The following is a 22,186-nucleotide window of genomic DNA, read 5'->3' as shown; positions in this document are numbered from 1 at the left end:
CAGCCCTGCCTCCTCTTCCTACAGATGAAGAAACAAAGTCCAGACAGTCAACATGATTTGGCCAAAGTTACCAGACTAATTCGAATGTAGAAGCAGGACTGGAACCCAAGTTTTTTAATGTCCAATCCAGGGCTCTTAAGCAAATATGAGTTAATGTAGAAGAGGTTGGCAAACTTTTTCCTTAAAGGGACAGACAATAAATTTTTTAGGCTTTGCAATACATACAACCTCTGTTGCAACACTTCAACTACGCCACTGTAGAGCAAAAGTAGCCACAAATAGTACATAAATAAATGAGCATAGCTGTTTTTCAATAAAACTTTATTTATAAAAACAGTCTGCAGGCCATATTTGGCTCATGGGCTGTAGTTTATGTATACATCTCTGATCTAGAACAAGTTGACAAACTCATTAGCTAAAAGAAAATTATGGGTATAATTTCAAATCAACAAATCGGTTGTCAATACAGTAAAAACTAGATGGCAATAAGGGAACTCAAAAGAGTGACTGTATATATTTAAATATTGCTATTGTGACTAATATTTTTAAATGTTGGATAAGGATCAATCCTGGCCCCAAGATCATTATATTCTTCAGTGGTAATTGGGATAATGCAAGAAAGAAGCTCTAAGAAAGCTAAGTAGGATTATTCAAAGAATTGGAATTCTAAATTATTTTGGCTAAATAAGAACAGTGAAGAGAACTAAAATAGTAATAAGCATTAAATTATACAATTTATTTCCGTTAGAATAACTAAAACACAAAACACTAAGAAAAAAAGCACAGTACTCTAACCTAAAGAAGTAAGTAAAGGGCTGGCCTGGTGGCTCAGGCAGTTAGAATGCCATGCTCCTAACTCTGAAGGCTGCCGGTTCGATTCCCACATGGGCCAGTAGGCTCTCAACCACAAGGTTGCCAGTTCAATTCCTCGAGTCCCTCAAGGGATGGGGGGCATCACCCCCTGTAACTAAGATTGAACACGGCACCTTGAGCTGAGCTGCCTCCTGGATGGCTCAGTTGGTTGGAGCGCGTCCTCTCAACCACGAGGTTGCCGGTTGGACTCCCGCAAGGGATGGTGGGCTGTGCCCCCTGCAACTAGAAACGGCAACTGGACCTGGAGCTGAGCTGCGCCCTCCACAACTAAGACTGAAAGGACAACAACTTGAAGCTGAATGGCACCCTCCACAAGTAAGATTGAAAGGATAGCAACTTGACTTGGAAAAAAGTCCTGGAAGTACACACTGTTCCCCAATAAAGTCCTGTTCCCCTTCCCCAATAAAATAAAATTAAATTAAATAAATAAAATAAAATAAAATAAAATAAAACCTGAGGTTCAGAGAAGTAGCTTGCCCCAATAAAATCTACTGATTACCACAAACTGAAAGCACATTACCATCTCACCAAGGGAAACGTCCTCAATATCAGAAGCAAAGAGTGTGCTCATGGAACCTGGAATACTAATCTACCAGCAGTAAGAACACACCAAAACTGTATCTGGCTTTGTGTCAAGAACCTCTCGATGAAACTAGTTCCATGCCCACAATTTTCATAATATTCTTCAGACACATAAAGGGGGAATCTCATGGAGGAAGGTGCCCAAATGCCTTTTCTTCTCCACTAAGGGCTAATGCAAAGAAATACCTATGCTGCAACATGAGGCACAGACAAATTTCCTGTTCCTAAGAAGTATGATAGTTTGGGATGCGTTTGCTAAGGAATATTGTTCAAGCTTCCTCTAGGGAGCCTTTGAGAGAAGACTAAGTTTTGCAACTGTTTGGCATTAGGTACCCTTCCTGAAAAGAAAGTAAAGTCGTAGAAGACTTTTCAACATCTGAATTTTAAGGGAGCTATTCAAATTGTCATTTTACATACTCAATTGAACTAAATATAGTACTCTATTTTCCCTAATCTTTATGTTGCTCCCTAGTAGTAAATTGGTTCTTTAAAAAGCACGTACGTCTACCCTTGGAGGCACTAAAGAGGAACCCAATGATATATGATGAGAGTGAGGTTCACTACATTGTGCCAACTTGCTCCCAACATCTGTTCAGTTTGTACAATGACTCATTCATATAATTCAGTGCTTAGTGTAAACAACTATGATTTTCCCAATATTTGATTTATCCTAGTGCTTTTACACACCTAAACTTTGGTATTACTGCATGACTTTGGAAGAAGAAAGGGATAAAATGATGGTATATTGATGTACAACAGATTGAGTTATAACTATGAAAGTTTTATGTATACGACTTCTACAATTCAAAGGGCTCTGAGTCTCATGGAGCCCTAATGGTATCAGCCAAAAAGCATTGAAACACTTTTTCTATCTGTCAGAAATACAATTAAAGCTGTTGCCTGCATACTATAGTCCATTGTCATTTCCTATACTTTTTTCTTCATATGTATTTTATAAATACATAAATTGTATATATTTTATATATATTATATATATTATATAAAATATGTAAAGTACTTTTTCTATTCACATGTGCTCACTTGCAATGCAGTTTCAATTTATAGCTAAATACAGCTATTAGTAAAGCTTCAGCTTTTCAATATTGATACTAGGCATTTTATTTCTATGCATCAACTTAAAGAAAAAAGCAGTCTTCAATTATCGCACAAAAATGTTGATGTGTTACAAATATTACTAAAAAGTACATGAAAATGAAGCCACTTTCACACTTGTTAAAAATGAATCTTAACTGAAAAAATAATTTTTTTGAAACTATATAGAGAGAATATATTCGTTATAATGGAAAGTAGACAAATACTAGTAGGTGTAATTGATGTTGCAAACAAAATTCCTATAGGAATACTATGAAAATCGGGACTAAAGCATATTTTGAAAAGTAAATTGGCAAGACCAAAAAGATGCCTGCCCCTTAAGAAGAGATGCTGTGTTCAATTTGCCTAAAGGAAAAGTAACGTTTTGTGTGGAAACTCAGATCTCAGAACCATGGATTTTTCTCATTTATTTTCCATTGTAATGTCCTTCAAGGTTTTTCACAGCAACAACAATGGCTCTAAGAGACAACTCAGGCATGCAAAACTAGTATATATTCAATTTTACCAGTTGGTAAAAAATGTTTTTTCTCACCCACGGCTTTGACCAGGTCACCCTCCCCACCTGTGGCCTCACGATTGTTCTCCTTATCGAATGCAGGCTCCTCTCCTTAGCTTCAAAGGCCCCCTCCAGTTTTCCCAGCTTTCATTTCCTCTCTAACCAGTCTGTATTCTTCCAGCCAAGAAATTCTTCTTTCAGTCCTTTCATTCAATACTATCTCTCACATGTACAATACTGGCTCAGAACCACTTTCAACAACCTACTTCTCTCCTAAAATGTGACTAAACTAAATTTGTTAGGTTAAATGACCAATTTCTTTTGTTGGATTTTTTATTTTATTTTTAAATCTAATGACATGTGCCCTATACAAATGAGATTATAAAATGAGACCAGGATCCCAGTAACACATTTCTAGAGTATTTTAGCAGAACATGCTTTCTCATGTTCTATCTATTAGACCTAGATGAGACATGATACAGAATTAAAAAGAAAGCATGTGCAACACATTTAAATGTGGGGAATAAAGAAACGCTCTATTACATGTTATGATTGCTGGTTATAGGAATTTCAGTTGATATAACTTCAGGGACGATGCCAGGACCAGAAGAAATTGAGAAGGTTAGGCACTAAATGTGAGATGACAAAGTCACATACAGTCCTGTATAGCACAATGAAAGTGGTAAACTGGCAACGAGATGAGAAGAAGGAACAGAGACAGACAGGCAGGATACCAGGGGCGGGAAATGGGCAGCAAATAAGCTCAGTATCCCATATAGGAATAAAAATAGACCAGAGGCCAGCCTAACAGGCAGAACTGCCTTGGGGCATCTTACTGGAGGTCTAATGCCAAAATGGACACATAACATTAGTGATATGAATTACTCTCATTAGACTTAGTTTCTGAAAGACCATTTCTTTTTCTGCAATAAACATTGTTGTTAGCTTGCTTGTTTTGTTGCCATTATAACTAATCCTAACGAGACTCCCAGTTGCAGTGCAAAAAAGTTGGATTAACTTAATGTCCCCTAAGGTATTTTCTATTTTGCTCTCATTCAAAAACATACGGAGTATCAAGGTTATTTTGTCAGGAAATATCCTGAAATGATGAACTTTAGTTTCTTTATCTGTAAAATAATAATAGTATATCCCCATTAGGTTGTGTCGAAAATGAAATGAGACAGAGCTATAAAACACTTAACAGAATAATTGGCACCCAGCATACATGCAATAAAAGTTAGCTATTATTTCTGTTATTGATATTACTGTTCCTATAAGAACCAGATGACAATTGTCATTGTAACCTAAATTGAGCTATAAACCAGTAAAATCTAATCTTTAAACCAATGTTTATTTATATGCGTTATCTGTCTTCCTATACAATACAATGAATCACATTTTTTTCAAACATTTTCCCTGAGTCCTTTGTGACTCCCTTTCAATTCTCCTGAGTCTAGTAGGCGTACTGGCCTGTTTCACAATCAAGTGGAAAAAAACATGAAAGATAAAGGAGAAGTACTAAAGTAAAAGATTGAGTATTCCTTAGTCTGTATTATAATTAAAAAGTGAGTCAGCTGAGCCAATTCCCACAACTCATTTGAGTCTCAGAGGAGGACAGATGTCATCAAAACTGCTTTTGCAACTTGCCCTTTCAATGTCCTGAAGTTTTGTCATCTTCCTGTCTCTTTCCTTTGCACATCACATTGACCCTCTGTAAGTTCATCCACTTTTTTTATTTCAGCCCAGTATATACAGTAATGACTTCCAAGCTTTTGTTCCCTCAGCTCAAACCTCTCTCCTGAGTTTTAAGTCCTTATATGCAACTGATACAATTGGAAATTCATGTGTCCAAATAGTTTTTTCTCCCAAACTATTCTTTTCCTTGTGGTCTCTACCTTGGTAAGTTGGTGCCACACCCACCTTTTACCTCTTTTCAACCAAACACCTGGTTACCATCATTCCTTCTACCTTTTCCTCTCCCCAGTGGATCACCAAATGCTCCAATGTGTGAGTCCTTGGGAACAGAGACTATCTGTCTTGTTTGTGCCTGAACCCTCGGTCTGAAAAAACTTCCAGCACATAGTAGGCACTCCATACACACTATATGCATGAATGGCACATAGTTGCTGCTTTATAACTGCTGAATGAATGGCGAATGCATTTCTTCAAGCTGAGTTCTCAGAAAACAAAAAGAACATTAAAAAAAATTTTCTTTTACTTAGATCTTTCTAATTTGTTCTTCTAAACAAAGCTATTAAATCCTATGAAATGTTTTTGTTTTCTCTCAGAACAACAAGATATTATTTGTTCTGTTACAATGTGCAAATGTTAATCCTCTGGTTGTTGAGTTTCACAGTGAAGGAAGAAGTGTTCTAGTCTTCAGGTTTTATCCTACAAAAAAATCTGTAAAAATCCTCTATTCAAAAGTTATACTTAGCAGGGAGTCTTCTGAAATCCAAACTGAGAAAATTGGAAACAGCTTAACAACCCAAAAGAATAATATTTCATAAAATCATATAGAGTGAAAAGCCAGATCCTGTAGGGCCACTGGCTGGGTGTATTAAGCAATTTCAGAAAACATTAACTCTTTCAGACCCTCTATCTGCTATTAAGTGGGCAGAAGTAACTTGTCAAATGTTCCCCAAGATTTTTGAGTGATCAACTCATTGCATTTAAAATGTTCTGTCATTTCCATTTGAATTGATTTTAGTAAAACTAAAACATAGTTTTACTAAAGCATAGGGTTCTAAAGCATACATGTTGCTTTAGAAGTATGTGACCTTGCATTTTACTTTGTGTCAAGTCTCCAGTCAAATCAATTCTCATTGCTGTGCTTCATAAAAATAGCAAAAATGTGCTACAAATAACAGAAATAAATAAAAGGTCAGTACGTTCATGTCTGCATCTGTATTTGACTTGCAGAATAAGAGACTTCACAAAATGAAAATATTTCAAGCTCTTTTATTTTTATCACTACTATTCTATACTGGGCAGATCTGAACATTACATGAATGTTGATATAACAAGAAGACTGCCAGTAGGCAGGCGTATTTTCAGTGCAAAGTCTTAGCCTAAATTAAGCCATACATTTCTGACATCTTGTCAGAGGAGACAGAGAGCAAAACTCCTAATTTCTTCTTACAAGATTAGTATCAGCAGTTCTAAACCAGATAGCCACATTTTTGCCCTGTGTTGAGATTTATTCAAACTGCCAACCATGAAAAGAAAAACAGGAACGTTCCCAGGAAGAATAAAAGAGAGAGAAACCAAATGGGGCATGTGCAGGTAACCATTGCTTTTCTAACCACAAATTATATGGTTAATGAATGGTATTTGCTTTATACACATATATGAGCATGTCTTATTTACATATATATAGAAATGTTCCTGTACATGTACTTTTTGTATAAATAAACCCTTCCTTCCCATCTTTTGTGGGCCTAATACTATAGGTCTAATCTTTAATCTCTTCTAATTAAGTGCTTGCAAAGAATAATTTTTAAGTAAGTAGTCTTTATACACAGAACCACCATTTTGTGCTAATTTTAAATGCTATTAAGTTAAATGTACCCAAAAGTCCTCTTTTCTCCTTTTAAAATGTGTGTGCTGTTTTATAACAGTGACGCCCTAGGTTTGTGAACTCTAACAGGCCCAGATACAAATGGATTCAAATCACAGCTCTGCCCAGTCCTCCACCTTTACAATCTTGAGCAAGTTACTTAACCTCTCCAAGTATCAGTTCTCTCATTTACAAAATGGGAAGTGCATCAGTCAGCTTGGGTTAGTGAAACAATGTCACAGACTGGGTGGCTGAAACAAGTATTTATTTCTCCCAATTCTGGAGGCTGAAGTCTGAGATGAGGGTGCCAGCATGGTCAAGTTCTTAGTGAGGGCTCTCTTCCTGGCTACGTCTTCACATGGCGTTTCTTGGCGCATGCCACAGACAGAGAGCAAACTCTAGTCTCTTTTCTTGTAAGAACATAATTCCATAGTGGGGAGCCACCCTAATGACCTCATCTAAACCTAATTACCCTCCAAAGTGTCCACCTCCTAATACCATCCCACTGAGAGTTAGGGTTTCAACATTTGAACTTTGGGGCGATACAAACATGTCACCCATGAAAGGAAGAATAACCATAATCCTCACAGTGCTCTTGTGAGGAGTAAATATGATAATGTGTCTAAAACTCCTAGCTTTAGTATCAATACACAATAAATGCTCAGCAAGTGTTGTATATAATAATTATTATAACAATTATTATCACTAAACACTATTCTTAAAATACTATTTCTTTTCTTTTGTTAATTCTCTAACTGCTTTAACCATATTCACCAGAGAGAAGCTTAACTTAAAATTAATTGATCTCCCCTTCAGCAAAACCCAAATTGGATAACCTCGAAGAAAATCATACCTAGACACAAAATACTCAACCTAGTAGGGTTTATCATGGGGATGCAAGGCTAGTTCGAGATTCAAAAGGTAGTAAATGTAATCTCCATGTTAACAAACTAAAGAAAAACCACACGATCAAGATAATAGATGCAGAAAGAGCATTTGATAAAATTCAACATCTTTCATGATAAAAACTCTCCAGAAACAGGAAGAAGGACATAGTTTAAAGGCTCACCGAAGTAGGTCAGCCCTACCTAGGACAGTACCTTCCCTAAAGTCAACTATGGCATACATAATATTACCTAATCACAGGAGTGACAATCCCATCATATTCACAGCTCGTACCCACAGTCAAAGGTGGGGAGATTATACAGGGCAAGTATACCAGGGGACTGGAATCTTGGGGACGATTTTAGAATTCTGCTTTCCATAACAAGCAATAAACAATAGGAAACCAATATTCTAAAAACGGTAACCTTTACAATAGCTCTAAAAGTATCTAACAAAATATGTGGGAGATCTATACAATGAAAATTATAAAATGCTGATAAGAGAACCAAGATAGACCTAGAAAATGGAGAAACAAACTGAGTTCATGGTTTAAAAGATTCAGTATGTTTAAGATATCAAATTGACATCTCCCTAAATTGATCAATAGCTTTAACACAATTCCAGTCAAAATCTCTGTAGGATTTTTTCATAAGCTGATTCTAGAATTTATATAGGAAGGCAAAGTATTTAAACTGAAAAATAAATGTTGAGCAAGAACACAATTGAAAAACTCACACTACCAGATGTTATGACTTAATATAAAGCTATAATAATTAAGATGCAGTGGTTTTGGCTCAGGAATAGATGCAAAAATCCATGGAACAGAAGAAGGAGTCCATAAATAGACCCACATGAATTGGTCAAATAATTTTTGACAAGGATACAAAAACAATTTAATGGGCAAAGAATAGCCTTTTCAACAAATGGTCCTAGAAAAATCCATGTTCATAAAGAAAAAAATACCATTTGACCTATACGTCAAACCTTATGTGAAAATTAACTCATCATAAAGCATAAGAAAATGAAAACTATAAAAGTCTTGGAGAAATTATAGGAGAACATCTTTGTACATATGAATAAGGCAAAGAGTTTTGACGACACAAAAGTGTGTTCCATATAAGACAAAACTGATAATTTGGATTTCATCTAAACTAAAAACATTTACTCTGTGAAAGATAATGTGAAGAGAATGAAAAGACAAGGGACAGACCGGGGGAAAATATTTCCAAATTACATATTTAAACACAGGACTTACACACAGAATGTGTAAAGAATTTTCAACACTTAACAATAAGAAATCGACAAGCAACCCAAGAAAAAAATGAGCAAAAGATATGAACAGACAATTCAGCAAAGAATTATTTGCAACAGACAATTGATAGCAAATAAGTGTGTTAAAAGAAGCTGATGATTAGTCACTAGAGAAACACAAATTAAAATTACTATGAGATACTTCTATACACCTATTAGAATGACTAACACAAAAACAACAACAAAAATCAATCTGACAATACCAATCGCACATGAGATTGTGGAGCAACTGGAACTCATACATTGTTGATGGAAAAGCAAAGTAATTCAGCCATTCTGAAAAACAGTTTGGCAGTTTCTTATAAAATAAAACGTACATTTGCCAATCTAGGTATTTATCCTAGAGAAATTTGCTTACAAAACTAAGTGAATGTTTAGCAATAATTTTTCATAACTACCCCAAATTTTAAACAAAAACTGTCTTTCAACGAGTTAATGAATAAACAAATTGGGCTATATCCATACAATGGAATATTAATAAACAGTAAATAGAAAAATAATTGGTACATGTAACAACATGGATGAATCTTAAAAGTATTATGCTAAGTGAAAGAAGACAGTCTCAAAAGATAACATAGCATATGATTCTATTTATATGACACTGTGTAAAAAACTGACTAGGTTTGGAGAGCAGGTTAGTGGTGTCCAGGGGCTTGGGGTAGGAATGTGAGTTTGACTATAAAGGACAACATAAGGATATATCTGAGGTGTTAGAACCGTTCTGTATCCTGATTATGTTGGTGTTTAAACAAATCTATGTGTGTGTTAAAACTTATAGAACTGCACACAAGAAAAAAGCAAATTTTATTGTATAACTTAAGTAAAAAGTAAATAAATAAAATTAAGATTCTTATAATGGGAACACATGCTAACACACGAATATAATCTGAAAAATAAAGTCAACCAATATCTAGCAAAAAGTAACTTTAATTTGGCCAATTTTCTTGACAATAAAAACTGGCTTTACCAGTTTCATAGGTAAATTCTATAGAAATTGACTAAATCAAATTAATATCTCCAATGTTTTGGCGTATATATTTAAAGCATATGATAATATAACAAGCTTCTTATAAAAAATGTTGTATTAGAAAAGATTAATTTAAAATAATAATATTTCAATTTTCCCAATTCTTTCTTAGTAAATAGGATTAATCAAAGTGCTTCTCAGTGAAAGAATAATACAGAGATATTTGATAAATCCTGATACAGGACTCAGAAATTGAGACCATGAAGTGCATGTGGTCTCTAATGAATGAACAACAAATTCATGTGCAAGTAAGTTACTTTCCAACTCTGTACTTTCAAAAATGGAAGGAGAATCTAATCAAGCTGCTATCTGATCATTACAAATAATTTTTAATAATTGATTATCAGTATGTGACTTTTAATATTAAACTGGAAAGTTGTTCAAATAATTGAATGTCATTATTATAATGAAACTCCTTCTATTCCAAGTTTCCAAAGCACTACAAACTAAAAGGCAAAAAATAGAAATAGAATTGATGTCAAACCTTGTTACGTTCTCCATAACCAGTTTTAAAAGAAAAACAAACCATCCCATCTTAACACACCAAAAGATGAATTTCCAACAAATGTCACCTTAAGGTTAGTAATTATTTATAAACACTTATAACAGATTTCAATCACAATTATTATGAAATTATTCAAAAAATTGTTGATAGTCTCGTGAGTGAGGAAAAAATGTTTAAGGAATTATTCCTATTTTTATACATGGTTTTTTTCTAGAGATATATGATAGGGTGATAAAAATAATTAGAAGCATTAAAACAAGATTACACCAAAATGATATTCTGTGGGAGAAGGGGAATAGAAACAAGAGCTCAGGGAGAAAAGGGAACTATGTAAAGTTTGCTGAATATTAAAAGGAGAGCTTGTCATTTTTAAATAGTTGGTAAGTGCCAAGTCACCATGATATTTAAATGCCATCGGACATATTTAAAAGACTAATATAGTTTAGTTTTAAAATGTCAATTATTATAATATCCTTAAATGGTATTCTTTGTCACTATTTATATTCATCATTAAAATATTTAGATATTAACTTAAAATTGGGCAAGGTGTGTATAATTTTTCAAAATCCTTTTAGAGTTACACAAGCAAGCAGAAATATTTAGAAGACCGCAGCTCTAAAACTGTGTTATACTATCTCCTCAATAAGAATTTAGCTCATTTTGTTTAAATATGTGCAGGGGTTCAGACACAAAATAAACATATGGATTGAGCAGATGAAAATGAAGACTGCAATTACTTCCCGATTGCTGAGCTCAATGGAATTGAAGTTATGAAGATCGCAGTGCTATTTGGCATAACGAAGATGCAATTACAAAAGAGATTCACAGATTTTAATGTGATGACTCTGAATCACACATTAGTTTCAGTGGGCAGCCCAGAGTTTAGAGTTCAAACTCCAGGATGCTTGAATTTCTAGGCAATTGCCATACCATTGGTAGCTTAATTTCAAGGAAAACTGGCTGAGCTTAAGGAAATGGTCCACTGAAAAGACATAACTAGTATCCTATCTTAGGACTTTTTGGACACAGATTTGAAATTAGAACTAAGCTAATATTTACATCACGTGAAAAACAAAGGCAATTTTTTTTCAAATACCTGGTTCTGTAAAGATGTATTTGCTATGATTAAACTGACCATCATGGGGGATATAAAGCTGGATTTAAAATTTAAACAGATGATGTTTGGAATTGTCCAGAGTGTGAATGATCAGGACTCTTGTTGGCGTGATCAAACTGATTACTGATCATAATAGGCCTAGAGCTATGTACTTATGATTACATATACTGAAAAACATCAGACTTTTGCTTTGTAGCTAAAAATCCCTGTATTTAATCATAATCTGTAAGACCACGAATGTGGATTTCTAATTACGAGGAACAATACTGAACAAAATGTAGATGTCGTTGATCTCCAGCCACTGAACAAAAATAATTCTCTGTAAGCAACATAGGGATCAACCTGTGGTCATGGGCTTCTGAGTTATCAGACTCTAAGCTGTTCAGCTAACTTGTAAAAAGTGAGAAGACTGAAGGCAGGTGCAGAAAGAAAACCGCCCTATTTCTCCTTTAGGAACTGCTGTGCCACCTCAAGCAAAGTAATATTTGGCAGAGACTAGAAACCTAATCTCAAATAATCTATCAGTAAGAATTACTGGGTCCAAAGAGAACAGGTAGCATTTAGGCTCACCAAGAGATCTGTTTTGTTTGGCATCGCTTCTTTTTGCTGGGTATGTGGCACAGCGAAGTCAACACAAGACTGCGGTTGTCACAGAAAAACAGTGGAAATCCACAAGGTGAACATTTCTCGTGGTTCACAGATCAAAAGAAGTTGTTAGGGACTTTAAATAATTCTGTAAAAACTTCAATTCACAACAAAATGAAATTCAAGTACCAGACAAGTTGATCATGAAGTTTATTGAGAATTCCCCCATGTCCTTAGCTCTATCACTCCCCAAATAACAAGAGTAACAATGATAACTGTTCCTGGTATAGCTTCTCTTCCTACCTCATCTTGGGCCACTCTCCCTCGCATGCCTATGTTACAGCCCTACACACAGGTACTTGAAAGAACTGACAGGACTATCTGGGGGAAGAGAATTGCAGGCAGATGGAACAGAGTAGCTGGAGCCCAGAGAGCAAAACAGAGAGTATTAAGAGAGAAGTCAGAGAGATAATGGGGGCAGATAATGTAAGGCAGGAAATCTGTGTTGTACAACTCCTGAGACACTATTTGCATTGACTTCTGTGCGACTGGTGCTCTCCTGCAGTTGTGCAATGAAACAATACTGATGGAAGGCGCTGAAGGTTGTAAGGATGAGGGCTTTGATATAGAACGAGATGGGAAGTCTTTAGAAAACTTGGGGAGGAGAGATGCGCTTGTTTAAAAGATCAATAAAATTTGAATAGCAGAAACACACATCGTGCTGCTGTGTGGAGGCTAGCCTGCAGGGCCTAGGGAGGCTGCAAGGAAGCTAATGCAGAGCTGGAAGGATAATCCGGGCATGAGGTGAGGTGGTTGGTCCAGGTAGTGGGTGTAGAGATGGTGAGCATGGTTGGATTAAGTGTATATTTGACAATAGAGTTGACAGAATTGCTAACGGACCAGATACAATGTCAAAGAAGAGTCAAGGTTGACCCAAGGTTTTTGGCTGGAGCAACTGGAAGAATGAAGTTATTACTTACTAAGATGGGGAAAGCTGGGAGAGCAGCAGGTATGGGGGCAATATTAGGTCAGTTTAGTATATTTTTTTCTTTGACATGCCTTTTAGACACTCAAGAGGAAATAAATAGAAGGCAGGCTGTGTGTGTGTGTGTGTGTGTGTGTGTGTGTGTGCGCGCGCGCGCGCGCGTGCGAAGCATCAATATACATGCAGGTCCAGAGTTCAGAGGAGACACAGGCTTGAGAATCACCTTGGTAGTTGTCAGTGCATGCTGGTATTTGAAGCCATGAGCCTAAATTAGATCCCTAAAAGAAGACAGATCCAAGGACTAAACGCTGAGGCACCCCAATATTTACAGGAGAGAGAAATGAGGTACAAACATCAAAGGACACTGAAAATAAATGGCCAAAGAAGTGGCGGGGGGGGGGGGGCGGGAGGGGCGGGTAACCTATCTGTAAGAGAAGGGAAAGAGTTTATCGGAAGGAGGAAATGATTAAATGTGCCACAGGAGGTAAAGTCAGCGGAGAGCTGAGAACTTTCCATGGGATTTAGCAACTTGGATGGAAATCCTTGGAGACCTGGAAAAAAGTATCTTTGCTTGAGAGGTAGAAGCAAGAACATTGGAATGTGGGTCAAAGCTTAGAGCAGTGGAATACACTTTGGGGTGAAATATAGATTTGAGAGTCATCAGTCCTCACGGCCACAAGCAAGTATGAGATTTCCCAGAGAAAATGCATAGAATGTTGAGGAAAGAGGGTTGAGATTAGAATCCTGTGGAATAGTAGCATTGAAGGGGTCAGTAGAGGGGGGAAAAAAAAAAAGAGAGAGACTGCAGTATGGCCCGAGCAGTGGGAAACAGCCCAAAACAGAGCAGAGTTCTAGAAACCAAAGGCAAAAAGAGTGCTACAGACAAAGCTGAAGTCAGGACCAAAGCCTTCCACTGAAGAGCACAGCCAAGTTTTGCAATCCCTCCTACTCAATCCCAGGTCTCTGCTCTTACAAGATATAGTAGTTATGGGTTGTAGTAGACACTGTCAGTTTCAAAGACTAAAGGAAGTAAGTGCATACCCAGCTACCTCACCCCTGTAGCAGGGTAATTCTGAGCCATGCATTGTACACAATTTCCCAGATTTTCACATAAGATGAATTCCAGTTGCCCACTGTGGTAGCTGGTTTATAATTTACCCTTGTTGGCCATCCTCCCTTCCTGAATCACATCTCCGCTCCCCCATGGTCCCCTGCCTCTCCTAAAGAGACCACTTGTGCTCAAATCTTTGTCTCTGGCTCTGCTTCTGCGCTTATATGTCTATCTCTCCACTGGCCTCTGAGCTCTTTAAAAGTATGCATGTCATCTTTCCTTTTCCACATCTTGATAAACTGCCTGGTGCATAAAATATGCTTCTAAATGTCTGTTGAATTGAAGCATTTATATTTGCATAGTGCATTACGGCTTACACAATTCTTTCAAATATATTCTCATTGAGCCCATAAAACAGTTCTACCATCAAGTTATTATTCCTATTATAAAGTTGAGGAAAGAGAGGTTAAAATGGTTTAAGAAATTTGCTCAAGACCACACAGTTATTAAATAAAACAGTCAGGGCTTGAATACAAGTTTTCAGATCTAAATTTGGTGCCCTAAAAGAAGCATCTATATATGGAAGAAAGGAAATGTTTTTATAATTTAATTTTTAAAATAATTTAAAATGAAAAATGTAGGAAAATTTGAAGTTCTAGGAAAAGCTCATTTTAGTCAACTGTTTATTGTAATGAAAAAGTGCATGGCTGGTTTTTAGTAACTTCATGATGTTGTCTATAATCATCTATCTCCGGCAAAACACTGACCTCAAAGAAATAGTATTGCATAATTTCTCCCAAATGAACCCACAGTTCAATAGGAGAAATTCAGAGTATGTGCTTTACCAAGATCCTGAAACTACAATTTTGCTGCTAATGCACTGAAGTGGTTGCTATCAGCAACCAGAACTAGAAAAGCAAGTAAGATACTAGGAAAAGGAAGAAGAAAATGAAAGGATAAATAGCCGAAGTTCTTTCATGGCAGGGGAGACCTCTTTAGAGCCACAGAAGTGCCATTTAAAAATTACTTTCCATGTACAATTACAGACAAGGTACAGTAAAGGATTAGTCAGAAAGCTCAGAATGATTGATGGGTCTTGACCTTTAGCTCCCTGAGTTCTCACAACTCAACTCTGGAAACACACACAAATATTTATTTTAAAACCTCTGAAGGACAGTTCCCACAGCATTGTCACTTTAGCACATTATTTACTTTACAGGACCCAGCATCAACATAAGATGGAAAGGATAAGACAATTATGCACCATTCCATATGAGAACAAAATACCTTCAGAGTTATGACTGATTTAAAGGATGCTCAGAGAAGATGAAGTGAATTTACAGAGCTGTACATTGGAAAAAGCAGATGTTACGAGTTGTGGCTTTGGCTCAATTCAGTCTGAAAAGATATTTTGAAAGCTCTTGTGAGGAGGGGGCAGTAATCCAGGGTAACGTTCAAGGATTAACAATAGCATCAGGATGGTCCCAGGATGGTGGACTATTGGGTAGATGATAGAGCCTAGGGATGGGGGCTGGATTTAAAATAACCTTGTAATGACCTCTCTAAACCTGTTTCCTAATTTATAAAATGAAAATAATACCTCAAAGATTGATTCTGGAAGCAAAGTGAGCTAACAGCTGTGAAAGCACTTTGGAAAGAGAATGGGGTCCATAATGTAAAGGGGAGATTACTATTTTCTTGGGTCAAATGATTACACAAGTGGGAAGAAGAAGTCTAAAATGGAAGTCAACTTTTCATCATCATTCCTTTCATGGACTAAGTGGGAACCTGAAGCCCCACACAAGTTCCCGATGCTAAACATCTATATTGGAACACTTTCCCTCTTCCTCTTTGCCAAGTGCGACCCTTCCCCTTTTCAAATATTCAGAATTCCTTTATACAATTGACTCCACTCTACTCCATTAACATTTAACTTGTGTCCCATTATAGTTTCTATGACAGCATGTTTAGATGTAGTTACTAATGTTCTTTTCACATTGTTTCTTGTAAATAGGCATACCACATTAGATTTAACACTCCTTAAAGGTAGGGAACACAGTTATTATTATTACAATTATAATAATAATAATTATTATTATTATTATAGAGTACTTTGCAAACCACAAAGTGCTAGACCAGGTTTTCCCAAAAACAGCACAACTGACATTCTGGGCCACACAGTTTTTTTTGCTGTGGGGGCTGTCCTGTGCATGGCATGGTAGGTTGTGTAGCAGCATAGTGGGTCTCTGAGACTCACTAGATGCCCATTGAAACTCCTTCTGTCCCCAGAGTTGTGACAACCAAAATGTCTACAGAGATTGTCAAGTGTTCCCACGTGGGGGCTGCAAAATCATCCCTAGTTGAGAACCACCACATTAAACAGGTATAAACTAATATTATGAACACTGTAATTACTTTTATTTTGTCAGATTACCTGGGGTGATGCTCTGAACAGAGCAGACAGTCAACTAGTATTTATTGAATAAATGAAAAAAGGAGCAAAGAACTTCATTAGTTATATTTATAAGTGGCCCTATAGTGTGAACCCTTAGATAATTAAGACTATATTATGTAATAAATACTTTTCTATGGCAGACGGTATATATTTAGTATACGGACACATTTTTAGCATCTATGTGTGTGTATGCTACAAATTAATTCTTATACATACACAGAGATCATAACTAGCAGTAGCTTTCTCCCTAGGACACAAATTATGAATGTATCTATTATATAATGGCTAGCATCCTGTTTATCTGTCAAGCATGAGACAGAAAAATGAAGTTCTCGGAAAATATTGCATCAAACATTTTCTGAGAATCATTATCAGACCCATTTTCAGAATTCTACAGGGAAAAAATATTACAACCAAGAATTCTAAAAAGACTGTGACAAGTAGAGGATCACAGGTGAGTGTCCTTAGGAAATTTCTATTCTCTTTAAACATTAAGTTTCTAAACATAAATGGATCATCAACCTTTTCCAAGATCAGAAAATCTGTAATATCTTCTGCTATTTGGAGAACCTATATGAAGTGGCATTTCAGCTTGAGCTTTTGAAGACTACTGGTGTTATTTTGATTTTCAAGAACTAACATTTTTTGACAATCAGTGTTAAAGAATACTGATGACGTTCTGGTTTTCAAATTTTCTCTGTGGATTCTTAAATCCTGTATCAATAGGCTACATTTTCCAAATGATCACTAAGAAAGCGTGCTTATCAAAGGAGGGCAAATACAGCTAAAAGAGAAAAGCCTGCAGGGACTTCTCTATAACATGCACTCACTCGTCCTTTCGATGCCTTATTGCTATATACAATCTTTTGGAGGGAATCCTAACATAGCAGCAGACCTCTACTAAACACCGTGTTAAAAAGAAATAAAACAAGCTCCTACCTTTGGCTACGATGTAGTAATTTGTGGCAGGTCAATGCCATCATCATCATCACGTAAAACTAGAAAAGCCAGATAAAACACAAGGAACATCTGTTTAAAGGCATCTGATAGCTGACGAGACTCTCAGGAGGTAAGTAGCTAAAATCCCAGAGAGAAGATAACTGCACGACAAGCAGTCTACATTCTGTGGATGCTTTTCCTCTTGTGGAACTTGCCAATTATCATTGGAATGGTGCTAGAAACTTAGAATCTGGATATGGGGCCACTGCAAAGAGGCAGAGAAGCCAGTAGAGCTTTTGGCAACCCCACAGGTGTGGAGAGACAGAAATTAGCGTTTTGGTGCTGCCAAAGTAGACAGCTATTAAGGGGTCATGTAAGCAGTGAGAAAGGAGACACAGATAAGCCAACCTGTCACTTGGAACAATATCCCTTCAAGGCATTTGCCACGAAGAGCAAGAACCCAGAGAGCTAAGCAGAAAACCTCTGTATGGTGCCAGGTAATTACTAGAGTACTCAGGGGGATCATTTTTTAAATTATACGAATGTCTGACCACTGTGCTCTATACCTAAAATTAATATAAAATAATTGAATCTCAACTGTAATTGAAAAATTTTAAAAGGGGGGAAAAGGGAAAGGGGAATAAGAGGTTCAAATCTCCAGGTATAAAACAAATAAATCATGGGGATGTAATGTACGGCATAGAGAACACAGTCAATAATATTGTGATAGCGTGGTACAGTGTCAGATGGTTGCTGGACATATGATGGTCACTTCTTTAGGTATATAAATATTGAACAACTATGGTGTACCCCTGAAACTAATATAATAGTGTATGTTAGCTGTATTTTAACAAAAACCTTAAAAAAAAAAGGAAACCTCTGCAAAGTAAAGTGGAAATTCCAGGAATCTTCTTGTTCAGAGAAGATAAATATTAGAATTTGGGACTGCCCAAGGAGGGGTGGAATGCAATAAACACCTCAGTTACTCAGTTGGGCTCACTGGAGAAGTGTACCATCCAAATGGAAACAAACCAGATGGAGCCTTACTAACACTGCCCTATAAACACAGCAAAATCAGCTCAATATCTGATTGGGTCAAGGTGATCTGTTAGCACTCTGTTGCCCCCACTATCAGCCAACAGCCTTTAGCTCCTTCAGGTTTTGCCACGGGGCAGAGAACTGCATCACCCCAGGCACACCCTTTCGTATAAAACTGTACAAAAAGGACCACATCCAGTGACTGATTGAGGGCGGGGATATGCAATCATGCCCAGCTTAATGACAGGGATTCCTTCCAAGAAATGCATCCTTAGGCAATTTCCTCCTTGTGCAAACATCAGAGTGTGCTTACACACATCTAGATGGTACCGCCCACTGCACTCCTAGGTATGGTGCAGCTCTATTGCTCCCAGGCTACCAGCCTGTAAAGCATGTTACTGTACAAAACAACACAAGATTAAACCAAGAGCAAGAAAAAAGAATGCAATCAAGAGACGAGGGAAACACCAGATACAGGAGGCTGCTGCTGCTGGCATAACATGACATGCTGTTTTACAGTAAAGTTTTTTTTTTATATATATAAGTAGAAAGAGTACACTCTAAAATAATGATTAAAAGTATAGTATAGTAAACATAAACCAGTAATACTGTCGTTTATTATCATTATCAAGTATTATGTCATTTATTATCATTATCAAGTAAAAGTATAGCACATAATTGTATGTGCTATACTTTTATATTACTGGCAACACAGTAGGTGTGTTTACACCTGCATCGCCTCTAACACATGAGTAATGCATTGCATTAGGATGTTATGACAACTACCGCTTCACTACGTGATAGGAATTTTCCAGCTCCATTATAATCTTATGGGGCCACCACTGTATATAAAGTCTGTCGCTGACTGAAACATTATTACACGGCACAACACTGTAAGACTGGGCTTTCTTTTCCCCACATGGAACAACTCTCTCAGGCCATATACGCTGCAGAGCTCCCCATGGAATTAGCCAAGGCTTTAATGGGCCTGGATCTCATTTCAACATCTCCTTCTGCCCAATCCTGCTTTCTCTCTTCTCTTTTATATCAGTGCTGTTGCCTAATAAAAGCCCCTGACAACAAACTTCATCTGATGACTGCTTCTGGAAAACCCAACTTGTGACAGTCACAGGAATAGTCCAAAAAAGTGGGTGATGTGATGGATTATGGATCTGGATCACTCGCTGCTTTGATAGCAGTGAAGATGCCATCACTGATGGGAGGTAGAGATTGACATTCCCTAGCATAAGGGGTGGTCCAATTGTTAAAACCCTCATCAGACATGAATTGGTATAGTATGCCGAGGGAAAGGAGTACACTGAATGTGGTAACTTACCAAGTGTTGGAGAAGTACAGAGGAAAACTAACTATAAGGACAATGGATTGGATGGCTTACTGCTAAGCATCAGTGTCCTAGAAAAAGATGGCTCAAAGCTACAGACAATTGCAACTCATGTGTGAAAGCCAAAGGGCCTCCCTAGTAGCTTAGAAAGAGCCTCTTATATGCTGTAGCATGAGAGTCTAGAAATCCGAGGACTAGAAAAGATTCATAATGTAGACCCATTAAAATTAATACCGTCTATTCCATAATAGACATTAATAAGAGGGAAGAAAGACAAGTCACAGAGTGGGAGGTCTTCACAATACACATATCCAACAGATGCTTTATATTCAGAATGCATAAAGAACTATAAATTGGAAAAAAAAGACAGACTACCCAGTGAAAAAAATGGGCAAAATACTTGGACAAACATTTCACAAAAAGGAGTATTCAATAAAAAACACTTAAAAATCCAATCAAATTCATAAAAAAAAAAAGTAACAACACCACGAAGAGATACCCAATACTATCATCAGAATTGACAAAATGAAAAAGACAGACAATACCAAGTATTGGGGAAACTTTGGAGCAACTGCCATTTTCACACATAGCTGGTAAGAGTATAAATTGGTACAACCACCTTAAAAAATTATTTTGCTGAACAAATATATAAACGTGTTCAATCAAATATATAACCATGTTCAATGCAAGAACAGTCATAGCATCACTATTCATAATAACTGGAAACAACTCAAATGTCCATCCATCACCAACAAAATAGAAAAATACATGGTGGTATAATACTGTACAAAAATGAGAATGAATGAACCACAGGAAGATGAAAACATAATGAACCTCTCAAACATTATGTTGAGCAAAAGGAGCTAGATAAAACAGGAGTGCATACTGTACAAATTCCATTGATACCAAGTTCAAAAGTAGGCAAAACTACCTAAGATAAAAATGTTATTAAGTGATACTTTCTTCATACTTTCTTCGTCCTATAAGTATCTAATATATTTCCTGAATGGCAGGCAGGTGTCTTCTATATATCGAGGTCCTTGTCTTGACCAGTTCATATTTTATGTCCTAAATCTAATCTTTCAAATGCAAAACCTCTCCTTCCGCATCTTCACTAACAAATTGAATTGCATATTAATGTAGGTAGATAATCATGTGACTATCAGGGCTCTTAAAAGATATTCAGTTTTAGGGCAAATTTCTGACACAAAGGACAAAAGCATTTATATCTGAATGTAATTGTTGAGTGCCCCTTTTCTAGCACCAAAGGTGCTAGAAGTCAGGAGAAAGGCGCTTTGGGGAGGGTGAGGTGACTGGGTGGGGCTTCACAGCGTTTGTGGGATGCTGTTAATATGTTTCTTGATCTGGATGCTCATTGCATGGGTCTGGTCACCTTGTTAAAACTTATTGCACTGTGGACATTATTTGTATATACCTTTGCATGAATGGTATACTTCCATTAAAACATTTTAAAATGCAAAGAAATACAGACACTTACATTGCTTTCCTTTTTTCTTCTCTGGTGAGAAACAAATCCTGCTGACATTGGTGCTTTCAGTTTGGTTTCTAAACTGGGAGCATTTGAGGAAATTGGGCCAGGAGGCATTCACCATCCCCAAGACTGATTCACAGCCCTCTTTTGCAGCCTCGCAGAATGACCTGCAGGGCAGGAGTCCATAGCTAGAAGAAAAGAAAAAGGTGAAAATTAATGTTTTTATAGACTACTTCTCAGAATAATAACGAAATTAAAGTTGGCCACCAGGGCTGTAATATTATCTTAATTTATATTTACTATAGTCAACAACTTAAATTTCTACATTCAATCCTATAACAAGAATTTCAGTCACCTTATTGTCATGGTTCTAGAGGGAATAAGCTATCATATAACATATCATCTAACCATCTCCCATAGAAGCATTGATCCCCAATGATTTTTTTAAAAGTTTTCCTGTGCTAACATAACTCTGTCAACCAAAAACAAGAGCTCTATTTAATATCAAAAAGAGTAAATTAACATGGAAACGAAGGCCCCCAAATTGGAAAGGCAGAAGTAGGTCACAAAATAGGTTAATCTCATTTCTTTATCTTCCCTTTGAGAAATTCAAAGTATCTCTGAGACTCAGAGAGAAAGCTTTTCCTTACCTCCCACTGCTTCCCTAGCAAAGAAACATACAGACAAGTGACAACTCAGTTATTTATCTACAGTTATAAACAGTGTATTCATTTATAGTTTTTAAACAGTTATTTATCTTCTCAGATTTCTATTCTATTTTCTGCAATATAGAAAAATGTAGATAACTGTCCATTGATGGTCAAGAGTAAT

The 22,186-nt window shown here is 36.7% G+C and overlaps 1 protein-coding gene across 3 annotated transcripts in view; it reads right to left on the bottom strand.

Moving 5' to 3' along the window:
* CORIN (corin, serine peptidase) overlaps positions 1-22,186 on the bottom strand; it is a 199,978-nt gene that overhangs the window by 85,728 nt on the left and 92,064 nt on the right. For all 3 annotated transcript variants that reach the window (XM_019741053.3, XM_074324644.2, XM_019741052.3), the window contains one exon: positions 21,362-21,543. In XM_019741053.3, coding sequence (XP_019596612.2) covers positions 21,362-21,543 — 182 coding nt within the window. The remainder of the gene's footprint in view (positions 1-21,361; positions 21,544-22,186) is intronic.

Source organism: Rhinolophus sinicus, chromosome 1, assembly GCF_057876585.1.
Source record: "Rhinolophus sinicus isolate RSI-liver-muscle chromosome 1, RSI-T2T, whole genome shotgun sequence".
In the NCBI taxonomy this organism is placed as follows: Eukaryota; Metazoa; Chordata; class Mammalia; order Chiroptera; family Rhinolophidae; genus Rhinolophus; species Rhinolophus sinicus.
The sequence above is the reverse complement of the archived record's forward strand: the minus strand, read 5'-3'. Positions and strand labels throughout refer to the sequence as shown.